Source organism: Telopea speciosissima, chromosome 1, assembly GCF_018873765.1.
Source record: "Telopea speciosissima isolate NSW1024214 ecotype Mountain lineage chromosome 1, Tspe_v1, whole genome shotgun sequence".
Classification (NCBI taxonomy): domain Eukaryota; kingdom Viridiplantae; phylum Streptophyta; class Magnoliopsida; order Proteales; family Proteaceae; genus Telopea; species Telopea speciosissima.
The window spans coordinates 69,549,416-69,571,323 of NC_057916.1; the positions used below are offsets into that span (position 1 = coordinate 69,549,416).

The window sequence follows — 21,908 nt, forward strand, 5'->3', positions numbered from 1 at the left end:
AAATTCATGTACAATGCTGGACCCTCTTACAAACTTATATAGAAGACTCAAAAACTGACTTAAACGCCAAAAAAGAAAGGCCTAACCCAAGCCTTAACTAATTAGGTAACATAAACTGACTAGAAAACTGAAATAAAAAGAGAATCTGACTCGAAACAGGACTGGGCTTATAGAATCCTAATCCAGCCAAACTAAAACACTCAATAACAATTAAAATAAAGAAATAAAGACACTTAACTAACTAATCCCAGATGCCTAGGCTCTACCCATATTATAGGCCCATTAAAGTGGCCCATTACAATGAAAACACGTGGGATCAAAGGCCCAACACATACATAATTTTTTGGGTATGTTAAATAAAATATTTGGCTCTAGCTAGTTGATTCACATTCTCTATTTGAAGTTTTTTAGTATTATTCACGAGACATATTATTCGGCTTACAATTCAAAAGTTTGGAAAAAGAAGCATATTATACACAAAGTTTTATTACCTTATTTATATAATAGATAATCTATAGGAAGGACATGCATAGTCTAGGTCTTGTACCAAGTATGACCTCAGACAAAGCCTATTGGAGGGCAAGGATCTGTGTAGCAGATCCCATCTCTCTCTCTCTCTCTCTCTCCACATCCCTCTTTTCCCTTCTCTTCATTCTCCTTTGTTTGTTTAGACCGCAATTTTACCTACTTTGCTTTGTTTGGATCCATGTAGCCAACCCCATTTGGGATAAGGCGGAGTTTGTTGTTGTTGTTGTATAGGAAAAAGCTTTTCAAGATGGGTATCTTTATATACACGGCAAGATGGGATAATTTATTTTAGTTGTAAGGAGTGCTAGTGTGTCCTATCCAACTGTAAATGTGTCCCCCCCCCCCCCCAACCACCTTTTTTTATTTTTTTGGTGACAAGACAAAAGATAAAATAAACAAATTTCTAGTTACTTTAAATATAACATTTATAGTACCATCTGATACTCAAAAAATTTGTTATGTCACAATCACATATGTCAAAGGTCAATAGTAGTAGAAAACAAGAAAAATAAAAGACAAATACTAATTGGATTTATAAAATTTCCTACAATTTTCTATATAATGAAGTGCATCTACAACTATTATCACATATTAGTGCATCTCAGTCACAATGATTGTACATATAGATGCTAATTGTACTCTTTTCTGTTTATGTAGTGCCTTATTATGTTATAGTGGGCGAGCCTTGGTGCAACAGTTAAGTTGTGCTACTGCAACCTGTTGGTTGCAGGTTCAAAACTTGGAAACAGCCTCTCCTGCGAAGTAAGGGGTAAGGCTGCGTACATTTGCCCCTCCCAGACCCTGCAGTAGCAGGAGACTCTGCACTGGGTTGCTTTAGAGAGTGCCTTAGTATGTTATATGCAGCCAAAAAACCTTCACTTTTCTCTTATTTTTGGTAACCCAAAAAACCAATTACCTTTTGTATCTTCACGTACTGTTTAGTATTCTTCTTTTCCTTTTCTTTATTACAAGTAAAAAATACATTAAATTACCATCATGTTGTTACTTGACATAAAGATTGGATAACGTGTCTGCAACATACAAAATGAAAATGAGTTTAATCCCCCATACCTACGAGGTTTACTGTAAGTAGAGTAGTAAACAACTTCTATTCTGCTTGTTGGAAGGTTCGTCAGGGTCTCTTCCCAGGTCAACCCAATCAATATCCGAGAGAACAGTAGGCTTTTGGCATCCGCAGAGACGGCAGATAAAGCCGTGGATAACGCAGCAGATGATACGTACTTGGAAATAACCGGATCATAGAAAAGTCTTTCATGCCTCAACCCTCCCTCGGTTCGTAACTCGTATATTATTCATGAATTATTAAAGTAAATACCATATTTTTTGGAAAATCTACCATGTTGCATGTTCTCCAAAGAAAATAATATATACTACAAGTAATAAAGAGATTTTAGTGGCAGGTTATCCATCATTCAAGCACTCATCTCTCATAAGCCAAGGGAACCAAAATTTATGTTAACAATGTCCATTCTTGGCCTAGGCCTAGAACTAGGTAATGTAGCCCTAGATAGGCAAAGAACCTGCTAGAGGCCAAATATCCAGGATCTAATAATAAAGGAACCAAGGGGCTGCTGGTTCTGCAGTTGCATTAGGGCAGAATTGTAGTTTTATGTCAAAACTAGGGTTATGTGTAGGGTATTGAGGTTTAATCTTATTTAGTAATGATAGGCAGATCTAAGGGAAGCTAATGGTATAGGTTAAGTTAGGTTTGAATGAGTTTCTAAATTCCAGAAAATTAGGGTTAGGGTTTCGAGTTTTGGGAAACAAGGAAAGTAGCTAAAACTAGGGTTTAAGATGGGAATCTGGACCAAGGCTTCTGGCCAAGGGCTAGGGGCAATGGGAAGGAGGTTCGGTTGTAGTGTGGTGTAATTCTGATGGCTGGTTAGGTCTAGACAGAAATTTAGGACTTTCGGGGTTTTACAAGGACAATGTGGATTAGGGTTTGAGGAGGGGAATGGGGCAGAGCTTAAAGTCGAGTGTAAGGGGTGTGGAGAGGGAGCTGTAGTCTGAATTTGGGTTCAATCTGATGAAGGATGAAGTCTGACTGGAGTTAAGAAGATCTAAGGTTTTGAGGGGATTCAAATAAAATAGAAGGGGATCAATGGGGAGGGATTGGAGGGTTAGAAACAGAAATTGAACTCAATCTTACAGCAGATTCCACTGGCAGCAAGCTTGAACAATGGAGAAGGATAGAACCACCTTCAATGGAGATCCTCTCGATCGTCTCGATGCAAGGAGTCGTAGGAGATCCACCTTGATAGAACCACAAGGATGCAAGCTCTCAAGGAGCAGCAGCAGCAACAATGGCGACAGCACAATTCTGTCTTTTTTTTTAGGGTAAATTTCACGGACACCCCCTGTAAGTATATGAAATATCACGGACATACCAAACTTTGGAAAAATATCACAGACAATGTTTTTATTTCAACTTAATCCACTGTGCAGTTAAGTTGCTGTTAAATCTTTTATAATGACGAAATTACCCTTACCACAGGGTGAACTCCCTATAATACCCTTACATCTAAATGCAGAAACTGAAACACACTTCCCTCTTCCATCTCTCAACCTCTCACCTTACTCTCTCTGTGTCTCTTCTGTTCTGTTCTCTTCAATTCCTCTCGCTCTCTTTCGTTCGCTCAGAGACTCACTACCCGTTACCCCACAAAGACTCTTGAAGCCTGCGTGATTCTGATTCTAGAAAAGGAAAGGATTTCCACCCTGACACATCAAACTCAAAGAAGGTGTGGAAGTGTATCTCATCAACATCATCATAATGGCAGTTGCAGCGGCTGCCCCACAGTTCTACTTGGACAAGAAATGGAAGTGTCAAAGAAAGAAGGATCAAGGAGTCTCCTCCTCTCATCCCCTTCCTTCATGTGAGATGAGCGCCGGGGTTCCGTTAAAACCCACCCAATTTTGCCGTCCAAGAAGGAAGGAATAAGGTTGGAAATCGATGGACAACAAAGATCGATACTTGTACAGACAGATTTACGATTCTTTTGTTTTTCTTCTCCCTGTTTTTTGAAATTGTAGATTTTTTTTTCTCTTTTTTTCCTCTTTCGTTCCGACGGAGGAAGCGAATTGTTCATGGCGACTTTACTGTAACAATTGCCGATCTGAGAAGAAAGATTTATTGGAAACGTTAAGAGAGTATGTTTCTGAAATCTGAATCGATCCCATTAATTAATCTGGTTTTCGTCTCTTTAATTACATCCTTTCCCCCAAATCGTTTGGTAAGATTTGGATTCCTGGTTTTGTTTCTCTTCTTTTGTTGGGTCTTACGATCTATTGGCGCAATGGATCTGACAAATTTCAAGAGGAAGTGAGAGAAAGAGAGAGAGAGATTCCTCTGCAAAAGTCCGAGGTTTGAAACTTTGAAGGCTTCAATGGCTGCAACTGTCTGGTGTTGCTAGTTGGAATCCGGTGTGCTTGGCTCGGCTGACGAAGTTGTGTATTATTTAATATAAGTTTGCAATTTTTTTTTTCCATTTGAAAATCTGGAAATCTGAATAATAGATTGGATTAGAAAAATGGAAGGCGTATGGGTTTGGGATGGAATCAACGTGGCTGAGGAAGGCTGAGGAAGGCCGCTGTAATGGTCGCCGGAGTTGGAATTGCCGCTGTTAATGGTCGCCAGAGCCGGAGCAGGTGATGTTTGCCCAAAATGGATTTGCAGCAGTTCTTCAAAACGGTAAGAATATGGAAGAAGAGGGAAGAAGATGAAATGACAATTTTTTTATTTAAATAAAAAAGGGATAAAATGGATATTTCACCTTTGGGTACTAACTGTGCTTAACGTCAGGGGGAAGGTTGCCATTTTGACCAAGTTTGGGAAGTCCGTGACATATTGAATACTTACAGGGGGTGTCCGTGAAATTTCCCCTTTTTTTAATTCATCAACTGTGGGGGAGCCTCCCACGATATTCAATATTTATAATAAAAGGCCAATGGCCAAATCCTAATCTAAGTAACACTCCCTCACTAAATCGTGGAGGGGTGGGGATCTAAATAAACAACCCAAAACTTAAAATAAGAAAAAGACCTAATTGTCCCTAACAACTTAAAATAAAAGACTTAATTAAATCATTTAAATTGAACCATGGTTTGAACCGGTTCAATTTAAGTTTACAAATAAACTGAAATAAAAACTAAGTATGGAAAATACTAAAATGCAAACCTAAGCTACGGCTCCCAAACTTAACCCTAATTTCAGGGTTGCTTCTTCTTCTTCTTCTTCTTCCTTCGGGTGTGGGCACTTGGTGCTGCATCACTAGGGGTTACAACCAGGCAGGTTTGGGCCAGACTTATGTAGGGCGTTCAGGGCTGTATGCCTCACATTATTTAACAGGTTAAAAGGAGCACAACCCAGTTATTAACAACAGAGGATTAGGGCAGGCATCCAAGCATATCAAAAAATAAAATAAAATTTCCCGTTGGTTGCTGTGCAGCAGCAAGGTGCGACAGGGGTATAATGACCAACTGAGTCTGAGATCCATGCCCAACTTCCTTAGCCATTTAATAATTGGGCTGCCATTTTGCTCACAATAAAAAGGAAGGGGGGGGGATCTCATTCCGAGACCCAGCCTAAATACAGGGGAGCTGAACTCGGCAGGGATAGAGAAAGTAGGTCAAAATTTCAGCCCTTGAGAACAACAAAACTTTCTTCGTTCCCTTTAATGTTGCATGAGTGTGTACTCAATAAATCTTAATGGTGCAGTTTCCTCATTTAAGCTCCCATAATGGTGTTGACGTATACATTGATGCTGCCCTTCCCTAACAGTTCGAGCTTTTAGGTGAACGGTAGCGAACATGGTATCAGAGCTGGGAGGTCGAGTGTTTGAATCCTGGGAAGTGCATCGGAAGAGTTTTCCCGACATTTCTTCTCCCTCGGTGCCACACGAAGAAAATGCCACGTAAGCTCCACGTGCAAAGACCATGGGATCTTGGGCTGCAAGTGCGGGGGAGTGTTGATGTGTACATTGACGCTGCCCTTCCCTAACAGTTTGAGCCTTTGGGTGAAACGGTAGCAAACAAATGGTACATTTTTCCCCCATTTCAAGCTCCCATCCCACTTAATGCTCATCATGGGCCAACGGCAAAGTAATATATGGCCCAGGGCACCTAACATTTTTCACCAAGAACAACCAGAACCACTTTCTTTTTTCTGGCAATAATTAGCATCCACCAAAAATAAGTATTACTTTTCCTCCATTTTGAGCATGACAAAATACCACCCAAAACCTTAGTACACTAAATCAGTTTCAGAATGCACACAGGGTTTTCATTATGTTATGCATCAAAGATGTTATTATCAGAACTCATTTCCCCTAGAAATTGTTCAGGCACTTAAAAGCAGCTATTAATTTCCAAATGAAACTAATTAATTTGGGCTGGCAAGATGAGGATATTCAGCTTTTATTATGTTCTTCATGGTTCTATAGAGACATGAGTATCCTTTTCTAGCACTAAACAAGTTCAACCAAATCTGAGATAATCATGGTTATTTTGACACTACTAGATGAAACTTCAACATATTCTTCCACATGGTATAAAGAGTATTTCCAATTTTGACTTACCCCCGTTCTTTGTTGATTTAGCCCTCCACTTGTCGCAATTAGCAAATAGCCATTTGACATGCGCTCACGAACCGCAGCTAGAATTAGAGTAAAGCAAAAAAAAAAAGTTGATATCAGTAAAAAGTGAAAGCCAATATCAAAAGTCTGAAACATATGTTGTTCTCTTCCTGAAAACAGAAGTTCAGCAATATTGACTCTTGTCTAATGACTGTAGCAGATCTGAACACTGAATAAGGCATGACAGAGAAAGAAAGAATAAAGTGAGAAGAGCAGTGTTTGATTAGCAGGGAAAAAGTTACCCTACCAATCTGGTCACTTAGTATTTATTTAATTATAAAACTCTTAAGATGACAAGTATGCCCCTACTTAAGAAGGGGGCTGATCCAGTACTTCTCACTTTAAAATCCAATACATCTCACACAACATGATCAGTACATCTCACTTAATAGGTTAGTGATTCAATATTACTGACCAACACTCCCCCTCATGCTGGAGCATATACATCTCCCATGCCCAGTTTGGAACACATGATTAATTATGGACCTCGGCTCAAAGTAATGTAGACCAGTCACAACTGATAACCAGTCCACAAGAAGATTGCAAACTTCAGGTCCAGCAACAGTAAATACTTCAATTGGTTCTCAGATTTGCAGAAAATTTCAGAACAATAAAATAAAATAAAAAACAAGAAATTGAGGAAGGGAAGAAGAAGATAGGGTAGTCTCTCTCAGACTCGGGTCTCTTACCCACAGCCTCTCACCGTATTTTAGTCTCTCACCATACTCTCTCACAGAGCAAAGCACAGAGCTATGTTTTTCTTCTCAATCTCATTAATCAAATTCGTGTACAAGGTTGTAGTGATGCAGATCCAAGTTCACGCAGGAAGAAGAAGAGCAGCCTTTGAGCAGCCTTTGATTTTCGTTGGAGCCTTTACTTGTTTGTTCTTTTATGCTAGGGTTAAAACAGTCTTTTATTGCTTAGTTCATCCCTCCACGATTTTAGAGGGATAGGTTGCTTTATTTGTTTGTTTTATTTGTTTAAACTTGTACTCCCATTTAGAGTACAAGTATGCTGATTGTAATTAGGAATCAGATTAGGAATCACCACTCCTAATCTGACTAGGATTGCTTCTAGGATTAGGACTGGAACTCCCAGTTCAAGTCTGATTATTTGTAAGGCCTTTTGGCCCCCCCTTTCATTATAAATAAGATAAATCGTGGGCAGGCTCCCCCACTTATTATTGCATAAAAAAACTGTGTTTCAGATCTGAGATTGCTGCCATCGAGCTGCTGCCTCTGCTCCATCTGCGAGCCTGCATCCTTGTGGACTCAAGGTGGTTAAAGGGTGGGTTCTCCTACGACTCCTTGCACTGTGAAGGTCAGGAGGTCTTCTTCAATCTTCAAGCTGCTGCTGCTCCTGCACATTAACCCTGCAATTTATCCATTCAACCCTCAACCCCATTAAACCTGCAACTCCTACTTCAACTAGGACTCCATTATAATTCCAGATCTAACCATCACCTTCAAACCCTATTCTCAGTCCACCTTCCCTACATCATTCCCCACACTCGACCTCAGCCCTAGCCTATAATTCCCACTCTAACCCCTTCATCTCTTCACTCCATTAAACCCTAAAGCCTGTGACCCGATTCTGCCCAAAATTGCAGAAACTCAAGACTTCTCCAAACCCTAATATCTTTATACCATTAAGATCTCTGAAACCTGCCTTTTAAAACCCTATAAACCCCATTGTCATTACTTAGCCCTAACCCTAGATTTTGCCCTAATAACCCTAATCTGCCCATTCGGCCAACTCTTAGACAGAACCTGGTCCTAAGTGGAAGTTATTTCACCTAGGCTACATCAAATTGGTATCAGAGCCATGGCTGAACATGGCAGCCCTGCTATGGATCCCACACGACCACCCCAACCTGATTCCCTTGCTGCAATCATGGCTATGCTGCAGAAGATCTCAACAGACCAGCAAGTTCTTGGTGATCGAATGACAGCCATGGAACAAAAGCAAGCTGCACCTATTATAAACAACCCTCTATACGTAGAGGAAGATCGGCTACAAGTCCATTCTGAAGTTCATGGCACTCTGGGAAGGAATGAGCACTACAGAGATCATTCCAGACGTCACAGGGACCACAGAGATCAGTCTAGACATGACCGAGGCTACAGGGATTGAAGAAGATATGACAGGGATGACTACAGAGAAGATAGGGACAGAACTACTGAAGCACCTCGAAGACCTAATTTTGAGGAATATTTGAGATCCTACTTCACTGGAGATGAAGCCCAGAACAGAAGATTTGATACACAAAAGGTCAAGCTAGAATTGAAAGAGTATGATGGGACTGGTGATCCACAGAAATTCTACGACTGGCTTGCTGCCCTAGATGACTACTTTGATTGGTGTGATTTGCCTGAAGATCAAAAGATGAGACTGGCCCGCACTAAATTAATTGGTGCTGCTCGAGACTGGTGGCGCAAGACAGCGAGGGATATGGAACGTGAAGGTAAAGCACCTACCAACTGGGAGGATATGAAGTATGATTTGAAAGAGAAGTATTTACCAAGACACTATACAGCTCAGATGCAAGACCAATTCAACTCCCTTCGTCAAGGGCATATGACTGTATCCGAGTACATGCAGAAGTTTGATTCTCTCTCATCTCGCACCGACACAATAGAAAGTGCTACTCAAATGTTGTCCCGATTCCGATTGGGATTGAGATCTGACATCCTCAGAGCTATTGGCGTTGTGGATGTTTTGGACATCAAGGATTGCTTTGAGAAGGCATTGAAGGCAGAAGACCTATTGAACACTACTAGAAGGTTTGGTTCTACTGTTGTCGACACCAGAAAATCTTTTCCAGCATCCAAACCAACTAATGGTTACAATAGAGGTAATAACACCACTGCTGGTTCTACACGGACAGCCCCTTACCCTGGCAGCTCTTCACGTGTGGACAAGGGTAAAGCCCCAATGACTACCAGTGAGTCCAACACTTGTTATCGCTGCAATGAGAAGGGACACTATGCTAAGGACTGCCCACAACGACAACGGCAGATTCATGTAGCTGAAAAGGAGGGAAGAACTAAGCAATAAAAGGCTGTTTTAACCCTAGCATAAAAGAACAAACAAGTAAAGGCTCCAACGAAAATCAAAGGCTGCTCTTCTTCTTCCTGCGTGAACTTGGATCTGCATCATGTAGCCCTTTACAAACTTATATAGAAGACTGAAGACTCAAAAACAGATTCGAACACTAAAAAAGAAAGGCCTAACCCAATCCTTAACTAATAAGGTAATATAAACTAATTAGAAAACTAAAATAATGAAAGAAACTGACTCATAACAGGACTCTAACTAAATTAATGAAGTAAATTCCCTCTTCCTACTTTCTACCCATATTTTAAGCCACATTAAAGTGGTCCATTACAAAGTAAACCCATGGGAAGGCCCAACACCTACATAACCCAACCCAACACTTATTTCCAATAAAATAAGCCCTTTAGGTGACTTATCTGTATCACAAAGCCTTGGTGAAACTATCACCCAACTGATCGGAAGGATAAACATAAGGTGCAGAGATAACTTTTTTCATTACCACATCCCACAAATTGAAAAGAGTAGAATTCTCCTTAGAACTTGTTGTGTTGTAGGAGTAGAGGATGAAGGAACATGTACATGCTTCAATCTAGCATTGGCAATGATCAAACAAGGCAAGTTGTCACTGGATAACATCTGGTTTTTTACTCCTTTGAATTCAGAATTCAGTCCAAAGAGATATTTAGCAACTTGAAATCTGTCATTTGCTTTTTGAGACCATTGATATCAGCAGTAAATCACTGATACTGATTTAGTTCTTCCCACTTTCCTTTTAAAGCACTATAATATTCACTAAGAGATTTGTCACCACGTTCCAATCTAAAAATGTCTTCATAAATCTGGTACACAAGAGAAATAATCTGGTCTTGACTAAAACTCTCATATACAGCATCCCAAACCTCTTTGGCAGTTGGATAGAACCATATGACTAAATCTCGTCTCGGAAGGCCATTTCGGCCAGACCGAAATTTCCGAGATACGAAATTTGGTGAAACATTGTAGTTTTTCTATAAGTTTTGCTTGGCCATTTTGGGGTGCAAAATGCTGAAATGAGTGAAATACCGAAACGAAATGATCGAAATTTCGCGAAACGGTGCATTTTTTTTACTGAAATTTACAAATTTTCCGAAACGAGATGACCAAAATCACCGAAATTTTTGAAATATTGCATTTCCTATTTCGACTTACAATCTTTTCAGACCCACCGAAATTTCGGCGAGATTTTTAACTATGGATAGAACTTAAAGTTGGCACTAACAGGTTGTTCCATACTATTCCATAGCCAGCACTTAAGCAAATAATCATCCTTCATCCAGTCCAAATAAATTTTATCATCTTTACTAGGAGGGGGGATTAACCAAAATATGAAGTTTCCTCCTTGAACCAATATAAGCCTTCGCAGCTAGTTCCCATGTTAAAAAGTTTGAAATGCATTCAATTTCATAGATGAAATCTGGAATGTATTGGCATCACTAGGCAGATTTCCCTCACTAATATTAGCCATCCTACTAATCCAACATCAATAAGAAAGTGCAGAAATCAACCAATGTACTCACGACGAAGTAAGTGCAAATACCACAGATACCAATCAGGGTCGAGAACTCATACTGCAGACAGCAACCAGTCACAGTCAACTTCATTGTTACTCAGTTACAGCAGCAACTACTCTTAGAGATTAATTACAGCATCATCAACAGTTGAATCTCCAATCACAGACACCACCACACTTGGGCACTCCACAGATCATTCCCTTCTATAATTGATTTGACTTAAAAGGGAAGGTAACAGTTCACATCATAAGGACACGCACCACAAACACAGCCAACAACCATTAGGTTGCAGCATACACAAGAAAGGAATAGAACGGAAAAATCAATTTTTGGTTCAGCACAGAGGAAAACCAGATCCATTCAGAAGAATTGGAAAGAAGAGAGGAACAGAACCGTTAACGGTACTGTGAATGGTGACCAGTAATGTGCCCTAGATCAGCACTTCGATACCATGTTGCATATCTGGACACTGAATAGGGCAGAACAGAGAAAAGAAAGAAATGAACGATTAGTAGGGAAAAAATTATCCTACCAATCTGGTCACTTAGTATTTATTCAATTAAAAAACTTTTAAGATGACAAGTATGCTCCTACTAAAGTAGGGGACTGATCCAGTACTTCTCGCTTTATAATCCAATACATCTCACTCAATAGGGGTAGTGATTCAGTACTTCTCACCAACAATGATAAACAATAGGCAATATCAATAATTAAAGGAAACTAATTCTTAAAGATCATAAATATTCCCCAATAGCTAAGACAATGAACCAGGACAAAAGACCATATGAAAGACAATGTCTATGCAATTGCAAATAACCATTCAACTCTCCACATATTATATATTTCTTTACATATCCTATACATTTACAGCTGTTTAAAGATGCAACTAGTGTCAGTAACATTTTGATTTAACTTTGTGCAATTAGAAGTCAACATAGGAAAGAACATGAACAACAGTTCAAGCCAAAGGGGAGATAAAAAAGAAGATTTACTGAGCTCATGCATTATAAGAGGCATATAAACTATTTTTCAAGTAACTATAAATATACTGAGCTCATGCATCATTAGGGGCATATAACTATTTCTAACGTAACTATAAATATCAATCAAATAACTTACGTGGGAAATGACGGCCTCTGTTACTACATCCATAGTAGAAATTTGAAGATCTTGATTTCCATAAACTGGTAGTTGCACTATCTCTCTCATTCTGCAATAATTTCAAATTGGTGATATTAAAGCACAGCTATTTAGCTCGAACAAATGAATTGGTAAAACCAACTTGTAACTATCATTATTAGCAGAAAATGCAGATTTAATCCACCAAAAGAACAATCAAGAAAAAAGCTAAAAAATTCAGATGATAAATTAATTGCAACTAATTCTCATCCACGTGGTCCTCAATACAGTTAGAAACCCACAAGACAGCACATTTGAGATGGATAAGTGACATAAAACTGCACTACACTGAGAGATGTTATCGTGGAGCAGTATGTGATCTTCAGAATTTTTGAGGATAGGAATTTATCAATATGGGTACATCAAAGATGTAAAAATATCGTAGTTATGAACATTTTAATATGGGTACATCAAAAGTGTAAAAATATCGTAGTTATGAACATTTCAGTACAACAATTGTACTTTACGAATGGTCAAAATCTCAACTATAAGGCTAGTAGATTGTAGCTTAATACTTAAAGTACATTTTTCCACTCAGTTTTTCTTATTTCTTCATCTACCGGTGAGAGAAAACATGGAGCACTTCAGGTTATAAAAATATGATCTTTTATAGAGTTGAATGGCAAAACAGGTCCATGCAGTCATCCCAGTTTAGTTGACACAAGACTTAGTTCAGTTGAGTTAAGCAGAACAGTGTTCCATGTAGTCTACTTCTCCAAGTCAACATCTACAAATCTATCTAAATGCGTTTAGATTTCTAGTAATTATACTAGGACAAGTAAGCAATTCCATTTTTTATATTTTTCTATTTTAAAAATCCCTGTTCACAAGCTAAATACTGGAAGAAACAAGGATGAAAATTACACTTAACTGCGCATGCATATGCAATGCATAACATGCAATGTCATGATATCCAAATTCTTTAAGGTAGAGCTAATCATGTTGGGAAAGAGGGGATTGGACAAAAAGAAAATGAGAGAATAGACAAGATACCAAGTCATTTATAAAATTACCCCACTCAGTCACATTCTCCCCCCCCCCCCTCTTTATGGTGTATCTCATCATTAGGTGTATAGTGTTAGCTGTAATATTGGGTAAATATTAGCTTTCCTTGTATTGAGTTTCCTTGTTTGTATATTGCCATATTAGATGGCATTCTTGTGTAATTATACTAGTCTCCAAAAACCCACCTAAGCTCATCACCGCATCACCAATTTCTCATCACAAGTTCGCACCCTATTTGTGATTTTGTGTGTCACGGTCTGCACCTGCTCGAGCTTTCCGTACGTCACGACCTGCCCTGACAACGACGTGCTCGTGCACCCTATGTCCCAATCCTGCGCCCTGCGGAGATCTACTGAGATTGATCCTCCTGTGCTCTGAGATCTGCTACTATTTGAGATCTCCATCGCCAATGTCACTGCCTACGATGGAACCTACCCTGCCACTATCTGAGATTTTAACCACCTCGATGTCTAGTCAACAGAACCAGAACGGATCTCACCCTACTGTCACTACCATTGTTCCTGCAGTCAAATCTGCTTCTTCAACACCCACTTGCTACTCTGTTGCTGACGTTCAGGCTATGCTCAACCAAGTTCTCTCTCATTCTGGTACAATCCCTTCTGTCACTGCCCTCTCTGCCAACTCAGTAAATCCAAACTGCCAATGGGTCCTCTCTCCACGATAGTCACACTGGTCAGGTTTCCATACATCACTTATCTATTTCAGATGTTTATCTTGTCCCTAATACACTTGCCACCCATTTCGTACTTTTCTTCAACAAAATTGAACTCTTAGTCAACTCTCTTGCATAGATGCATCCCAACGGAACAGTGTCGCTGAACGAAAACACCATCACATCTTAGACACAATTCAAGCTCTTCTTTTCTCTTCCAAACCTTCATCTTTCTAGGGAGAGGCTGCCCTAACCTCTATCTTCATTATCAATCGTACTCCATCTCCGGTAACTCAACACATCTCCCCTTATGAACATCTATATGATACTCCTGATTACTCTATCCTTTTGTGTTTTGGGTTGTTTCTGTTACGTTCTTCTTCCTGACAGAGAGCGTAATAAACTCTCTCCTCCTCTCCTCATACTACACAATGTTGTATCCTTAGTCATTGCATCAAACAAAAGGGAAATCGATGTTATAACCTGTTGCAGGTCATCTCCACATATCTCTTCATGTTGTCTTTCAAGAGAACACTCTTCTTTACTGTCTCTCAGAGTTCTCCTGAATTTTCCTCACCTTTCCGCCTTCTTGCCTGACCCTGTACTAGACCTTTTTCTTCCGTCTATCCCACCCACTAGCTCTCCTCCTCCTCCATCTGCCCATTGTTCATGGCATTCCTACAACCACACCACCTGCTTTTGACTCCTTCATTGTCATCCCGCCTACATACTCACCGGATGCAGACTCGTCGACTGCTTGCCTCCTACCTAATGGTCCTAACCCGTCTCTAGATTCCTTTGTTGGCCCTTCTCGTTGATATCTTAGACCGAATAAGAGAACAATTCTTTCGTCTTTGTGATTTTCATTGTTATTTTTCTGCTCGAGATTTGCAACGGTAACATGGTAACTCTCTCTTCTTCCTTCCCTTCTTCCATCTATCTCTGTTCTATGGTGGTGGGTTTCATGACTTGTATCACGATCCTTAACAGCAACATATGCAGCAGTTACAGAATCTCAATCTCGAAAGAAATAACAACTTGGGTTTCCAAAATTGTCCGGTGGTTTCTTCTTCTTCCAATGGTAACCTTGTGTCCATAGCATTCTCCGAGTCTTTAGCTGCTCAGAAGGGTATGGAAATTGGATTACAAAACTATCATCAAAGCTGTAACTGACCTAACTCGACTGTCCGGTTGGCTCACAATTACGATCCTAAGGCCCACATTCACCCGATTCTAACTTCCTCGTACCCATCCCCTCTCTTTGCAAATGTTGAGCACAAGAGCCCAGTTTCATGGCAGAATCTGGGTTCTTATGCATTGAAACACAAGAGCCCATGTTGAAGTAGATACCCTTATCAGACTTCAGGACCTCTCGTCCCCTGTTCTTCTTCTGCTTCCACTTCACTGTGAGTCTGTGATTCCCTTCCTTGGGCATTCCCACCCAACCAAACGACAAGGGTGGGATGCTACAGTATCTTTCCCTTGTGATTCCTTTCCCTTTCCTTTCCTGCTCTCCCACCCTACTACACATGGGACCCACCCAACCAGGTTTCCCACCCCATAAGCCCCGTTAAACAAACAGGTCCCAAGAGTGCTGCTCAGATTGCTCACAATGATGTGTTTCATGAACACACCCAGCATAATGAGATAGACTGACATTTTGTTCATCATCATTTACTTTGTGGTGTTCTCACTCTTCCTTCTGTTCCATCAGTGCATCAACCTGCAGACTTGTTTACCAAAACGCATCCTCCTGGTCGTTCTCGTTCATTGGTATCCAAACTCAAGAGCATTTTCTCTGATACACCTTGGGTTTGAGGGGGTGTCAGTTGTAATATTATAAATATTCTCTTTCCTTGTATTGGCTTTCCTTGTTTACATATTACCATATTAGATGGCATTCTTGTGTATTTATACTCATCTCTATAATGAAATACAGTAATACACAGAGTTTTACCAAACCTAACATAGAGAACAATATCCCCCCCCCCTCCCCAAGGAAGGGTGACTAAAAAGGATCAAAGGATTGTAGATACAAAAACTACAGAACACATTCACATGGAGACTAACAAAATCCTTTTAAAGTGCGAGTACTTTGCATTGAATATATCATACTTTAAACAAAACCTCTCTTAGACTAGAAGGCCAAAAAAAATTATATCTTGCGAAAGAGTGTTGCCCTTGTTTTCAAGCCCCCGACTAAAAAAATAATTCATGGATACATCTTTAGCTTCAAATATTCACCTATTCCCTTCCTTCTAGATATTCCAAATGATTATAGATAGAACCATCCTAAAGGAAAGCTTCACCTTGGCTTGAGCTCACTAAAAACCACCTGAAGATGACACTCTTTCAATGCATTCAAGAGGACCTTATACAGCCCAAAAAGACTCAAAAAATGCTACCAAATAGCCAGTAATAACTTAGAAAAAAGAGACTTGAGAGCCCATACACTGATAGAATGCAAAGACCTACCACTGTAAGCATTTTTGGAGGAGCAGCTCATAGAAGAAGGGGGGGAAAGCTACCTTAGTGGGCACCAATGGATTCATTAAACTTTGTCAAGTAATGGGCCACATCAACTGAGGATTGTGCTTCATAGGAGCAACACATGAAGAAGCTTTACGATCCCATTTCCATGGTTGCCAAACTTTAGTTTCCTTAGATCCAGAAGTACATTTTATCCTTTAGACATGCAGTTGGGCATGACTCTATATTTTAATTTTCTTTTGAATAATAAAAATTGTCAGTAAAATAGGTTTTACAATCAGAAGCAACATTTATGCCAAACTTCCATCGACAATTTTACCTTTCTGACCAAGATATAAAGATGCTTGTATGATGCCGACGTTCATGGGAGTATAAGAACTAAATTTTGAGGTCGACCTAACATGAATTCACCACAGAAAAAGATATTCGAGAAGGAGAAAAAGAATGTCAACTCGCCTAGTACAAAATTTCTCTTTAAGAAATCTACGGTGCGCAGTTGGTGGTTCCAACAGAAAGCCAAGGAGATGGCTTCGCCTTTTAAAACAATAGAAAATGAATGGACATGCTACATAGAAACAGAAACCAGCCAGTTCTATGCAGATTGTTTGAACAGTAACAAAGGTTCCTCGAGGGAAGACACATGAATGATGTCTGAAAACATGAAAAAACAGTAGAGTATACCAAATTACAGCCTATAGCAGCCACATTCCCCATGATGAATGGGAATTAAAAAATTGTCACGAGTGTACGGTCAAATCACTTTCCCAAATGATAATTCCAAGAGCTCGCTGCTCCAACGGAAATGCCATCATCCACTTCATCAAGTTCAACAAAACCAAAGATGCAAATGCAATCCATACCACATTTTACTTCTGATTGACACTCAAAGTGGAAAAATATGGAAGACATAATTATGATAAGAGTGTGTTTTGCGCAAAATCGTACCAGTCTGGAGTGCCGCGACCGCTTAGTTAAACGTTGAGAATACCACTCAAGATGAGAGGCAACATGACCAGTGAAAAGCGAAATTAGACCCAAGGCGAAGAGCAAAAGCCCGCACACATATGGCCAAGAGATCGATTTCTTCGACGATCTCCAGCAGAACTGTGTCTCCGAATGTAACGCGGGAAGGTTAGCTTCAGAGAGGCCCAATCTTTGAAGAGTACATCTCCTCACCTTTTCCACGCCCATTGAACTCTAGTCTCAATTACATAATAACGGGATAAAAACCACGGCAAATCCCCACATTAAATCCCAAACCATATTAAACACCTTTTTTCTATTACTGAGCTCTTAAATTCTTTCTTCATTAAAGTAGCAAACAAGCTCTGGCATCTGATACAGTGCCAATAAAGATCGTGGCGGACCAGCTGTTCAGTTACTAGAATAAATATCTCTGCTGGCAAATGGAGACTAACTAGCAACTGAGCTAATACTCCATTTTAGAAACCCTAAACTTACCACTTGGTGAGGGCTACTGACATGCAGAGTAGCAGAGCTCAGAGAACTCTAGAAGGTCCATAGCTCTTAAATACTAGAGAGAACCATAGAAGCTTTTAGAAAGAAAGAGAAAGCTGAGATGGACTAACTAACCTTTTCAAAGTTATTAATCCATAATTGGTAATTAAGAATGTAATGAAGGAAAAAATGGAAAATGCGGAGGTTTTATGTGTGTTTCGTTGCAGCAAGAGAGAAATGGAGATGGAGATGGAGATGGAGATAGAGATATTTCCCTTTCCTGTATTCATAACCCAACGACAGCGTTGCTCAGTCTTTGCCTCCGTTTTTCCGGAAATATACAATAAAGACGAAGGGTAAAAATGGTAACTTAAATGAAATGGTAGTTATTAGGTACAGTGCGCACCCCATTCACGGTATTCTTGAAAGAGATGGTAGCGCACTTTACGCACCACGACGAGCACGCGACACGAGTAAAGGAATGATCAGAAAAAAGAAACGTATCCGCTAAAAGTTAAAAATTCGAATTCAATTCGCAACCGTATCTGTTTAGGAGTATCCCACGAATTTAAATAGTCTATATCATCCGATCTGAATAGAATTTATTTTTTTTTTTTGATAAGAAAATCTGAATAGTTATCAACTAATATGAAAAAGAAAAAAAGATCTCTCCTTGGTGGTATTTCCTCCCTAGGCCCTCTCACAGGATGAAGTAAAAATTGTGAAATGATACATGTACCCCTTAGGTAGATACTAAGGTGTGCTCTTTCATTGGCCTAGACGCTTGTTTAGAGACCATGCAACCAAGTAGCGATCTCTTGTTCAAATCAAAAATTGGAAGAAAGAATATCACCGGATCGTGCATATGAGCATATACCTACGCTCAGACACTGCTAGGCACGAAATGATCGGCACACCCCTGCCTTTCCATGGGGGTGAGGTGGTCATTTTGTGTCCGACTATGTCTGGGCGCAAGTACACGCCCAGACGCATGACTAGGTGGCATTCCGTTTCCCTAAAAAATTACAGGAAAAAGTTTTCTTCCACTCATCGAGGACGATGGTTCACCCACCATCCTAGGGTTCACAAACCCGTTCTATGGTTTTTGTATGTTTTAAAATACCCTCTTGATACTCATTGCCATTCTCTCTCGCCCCTCGGTGAATGGGATCTCATTCTCTATTGGTGAAGATTCTTGAAAATTCAACAAGTTCTAAGGAATGAAGAAAATAATTAAAATAGCTGAGAGCCATAGATTGAGAGCAAATCATATCTATTGGGGGAGGAAGGTCTAGGTTACACACAATCAAGGTTGTAAAAGAAAATCTGAATTCGATTTGCATTCGCATCCAATTAGGGGTATCGGTATCCAGTCAGGAGATATACGGATATGATCACATCCGATTCGTATTTGATCCATTCACATCCTTAGCTAAAAGAGGGGGGGGAAATATGTTGAAAAGTAATGATCAAATCGAAGAGAAATTGGCCGAGCTTGTTCCTAATTCCTGCCATTCTAAAGCATGGATGCAATCAAGTTGTTTAGGTTCAATTAGAATTTGGTCGATACCTGTCGGATCCTAATTAGGATTCAAATTAATGGAATTGGGATTCAGATCAATCCCGACCGATTCTAATCGGATTAGAATCTTACTAGGTCGATCATGAATCAGCTAAAATATATCCTAATCCTAAAAATCTAGTACGAATCGATCAATCTAAATCAACCAAAGTCAAGATCAGTCTCGACCCAACCCCAACATGGATCTAGAAATTGGTAGAGCATATTGGCTGATACCAATTCCTGACCAATTCCATATCAGTGTAATCGTATGGACCAAGGGTAAAAACATTGTTTTTTAAATCAATTTTTTTTATAAGAAAAACAATGTAAGGCCGATTATTATCGGTATCAGGTGATCTCTACCCATGGACCCAATCTTTTAAATCCTGACCTTGATCGATCCCATATACCGTAGGTATCGAAGTTTTGGAATTTAGACAGGTTGTGCACGGACCAAAAAATTCACGGACCAAGATCCTCTGTAGTACCGATGGGGCGGCAGTGCACATCCAATGGCACAGTAGAGCTCACGTGGCACACATGGCCTCTGCTATGTCATCGGATGTGCACTGCCGCCCCGCCGGGTACTGCAGAGGATTTTAATTCAAAATTCACATTTCACATCAATAGGGAGGGGACAAAGCTATTTTGGGGAAAAACTTAAATCCATATTCCATAAGTGTGTACTATAATTTATGAGAGAGAACCATATAAGTTGGTTGTTGTAGGACGGCCGTCTTTAATTCTTGCGTACCCTTGCGGAGAAGGATAGGTTTTTTTTTTTGTTTTTGGATAAACAAGAGAAGGATAGCTCATCTTAGCAAAAGGGTAGGTAGCTTGAATTAAACGGCACAGAGGACTCGTATGGGCAATTAGGACAAATTACATAAGATGGAAGATCCCTATGTATTAATCAGCTATTAGGTCCGTCTGAATCTTGTGGGGCTTAATGTATTTGTTTCTTCTCCTTGGATAAATGATGATCTATGTAATGATTTCTAAAGTTGAAATTAAAATGGAAAGAAAATGATAATAGGAAAAGGTATCACACAGAGCTAGGAGGATTTCGGTGACTTTGAATGCTGGTTTTTCTTACAACAACATTATGGTTTTTTTAAAACCCAAACTCTCATCGATTAGGGTTTAGGGTAAGGATGTAAATTGATCAAAATCGGTCAAATAATGGTGTTATCATATTCGTATTAGATTATATACGGATGGATTCGGATAACTTTTGGATAGTGATTTTTTAAATACAGATTCTCCTAAATGGATATGAACACCGATCGAATATTAATTTTGGACTATCTGTTGACATCTTTACTGTTTTGTTGATGAGGGTTGAGGGTTGAGAGTTCAACAACTACCCTTTCTTCTATTATTCTTAATCTTTGATTTTCTTACATTTTTTACGTTTTGATTTATTTTATCTAATAAAAAATCTAGAAAAAGAATCACATTATCTTAATTTATAAAATTATAAAATTAAAAAAATAAAATCCAATAAAATAACTTTAATCGGATAGACGAACATAAAAATATATTTCAGACATTTTATTACTGTGGGATTATCAAACGAATCGGATAATTGGTCGGATAGGGGGTATCATATCCATATCCGATAAGTTTTCGGACGGATCCGAATTCTCCTAAATGGATACGAATGCGGATCAAATAAGGATTTTCGAATATCCGTTGACATCCTTAATTTAGGGTTTAGGGTTTATACTTTTAACATCTTTAATAAGCTAGTGAAGAAGAAAATTTTCCACTCCACTTCACCCATCAGTGAAGGAAAACTTGTTTACATGTCAGAAACTTTAATATTTTTCATCTGAAAAAAATGTATCCAGTGTATGAGGCTCCGACCACTACGTGCCTGAGAGAGTCATAATGTATGTCACCACAATGTACAAACGTTAGGATCAAGATACATATCGAGTGTATCTTATCGAATTTAGGAATATATCGATTCGATAATAAGACGTTAAGACCACACGAAAACCTCGTGTGACCAATGAATAATTACTATTGTGATGATTTTTTGGCTTCTTTTATGCGTTCTTCTCAGGAAGTTCACTTTTGTATAGATAGTCCGCCTTCGGGACTTTTGGATCTTGTGCATAAGGATGCATTGGGTCATTTATTATTTTAGGTTGTTATTCTCTTTACTAATTTATTCTTTTCTTTAGTCCCAAATTATATTTTTTTTTGAACGACTCAGTGAGTGACCTTACAGATCCGACTCCTCTACTTCCATTTATGGTACTTCCATCTTACTTTCGAGCCTTCACAGATCACCACGTGTCAAAGCCTCATCCAACGTTTGAAAATGAAAGTACTCAAAAAATTTCAAATTTTCGTTCAAACCTTTATGAGACCATTGAACCGTGACTTAAACCCCTAAACAACCCAACCCAACCGGCTCAAAGGTTACTCAAACCAAACCCCAAACCCATCTTCTCTCAAATCGCTAAACTCTACGAAACCCAAAGGACCCAAACCCATCTTGTTTCTCCTGTTCCTCTTCTTCTTCCTCCTCCCAAAAACTCAACTACTCTGCTCTGCTCTGCTACTCTCTTCTGCTTTTCCCGCTAATTGCTTCATTTGTTTTAGCTATAGAGATATTAAATTGTTAACAAAATTGTCATCCAAAACGTCTGTTTCCAACAATAAACTTAGGTAAATCGTTCCTCCAAGATCAATCACATTGACTATCACACTTTGTTCTATCTTCTCTGTCTGTTCTC

General features: G+C 39.4%; 1 protein-coding gene across 1 annotated transcript in view; it reads right to left on the reverse strand.

Annotated features, from left to right (window-relative positions):
- The window catches only part of LOC122644582 (O-fucosyltransferase 29-like), a 45,057-nt gene extending 27,675 nt beyond the window's left edge, over positions 1–17,382 (reverse strand). The window contains exons 1-3 of the mRNA XM_043837964.1: positions 17,082–17,382; positions 11,909–11,999; positions 6,126–6,202 (exon numbers count right to left, since the gene is read on the reverse strand). Coding sequence (XP_043693899.1) covers positions 6,126–6,202; positions 11,909–11,999; positions 17,082–17,327 — 414 coding nt within the window. The 5' untranslated portion in view covers positions 17,328–17,382. The remainder of the gene's footprint in view (positions 1–6,125; positions 6,203–11,908; positions 12,000–17,081) is intronic.
- Between the last annotated feature and the right edge of the window lie 4,526 nt (positions 17,383–21,908).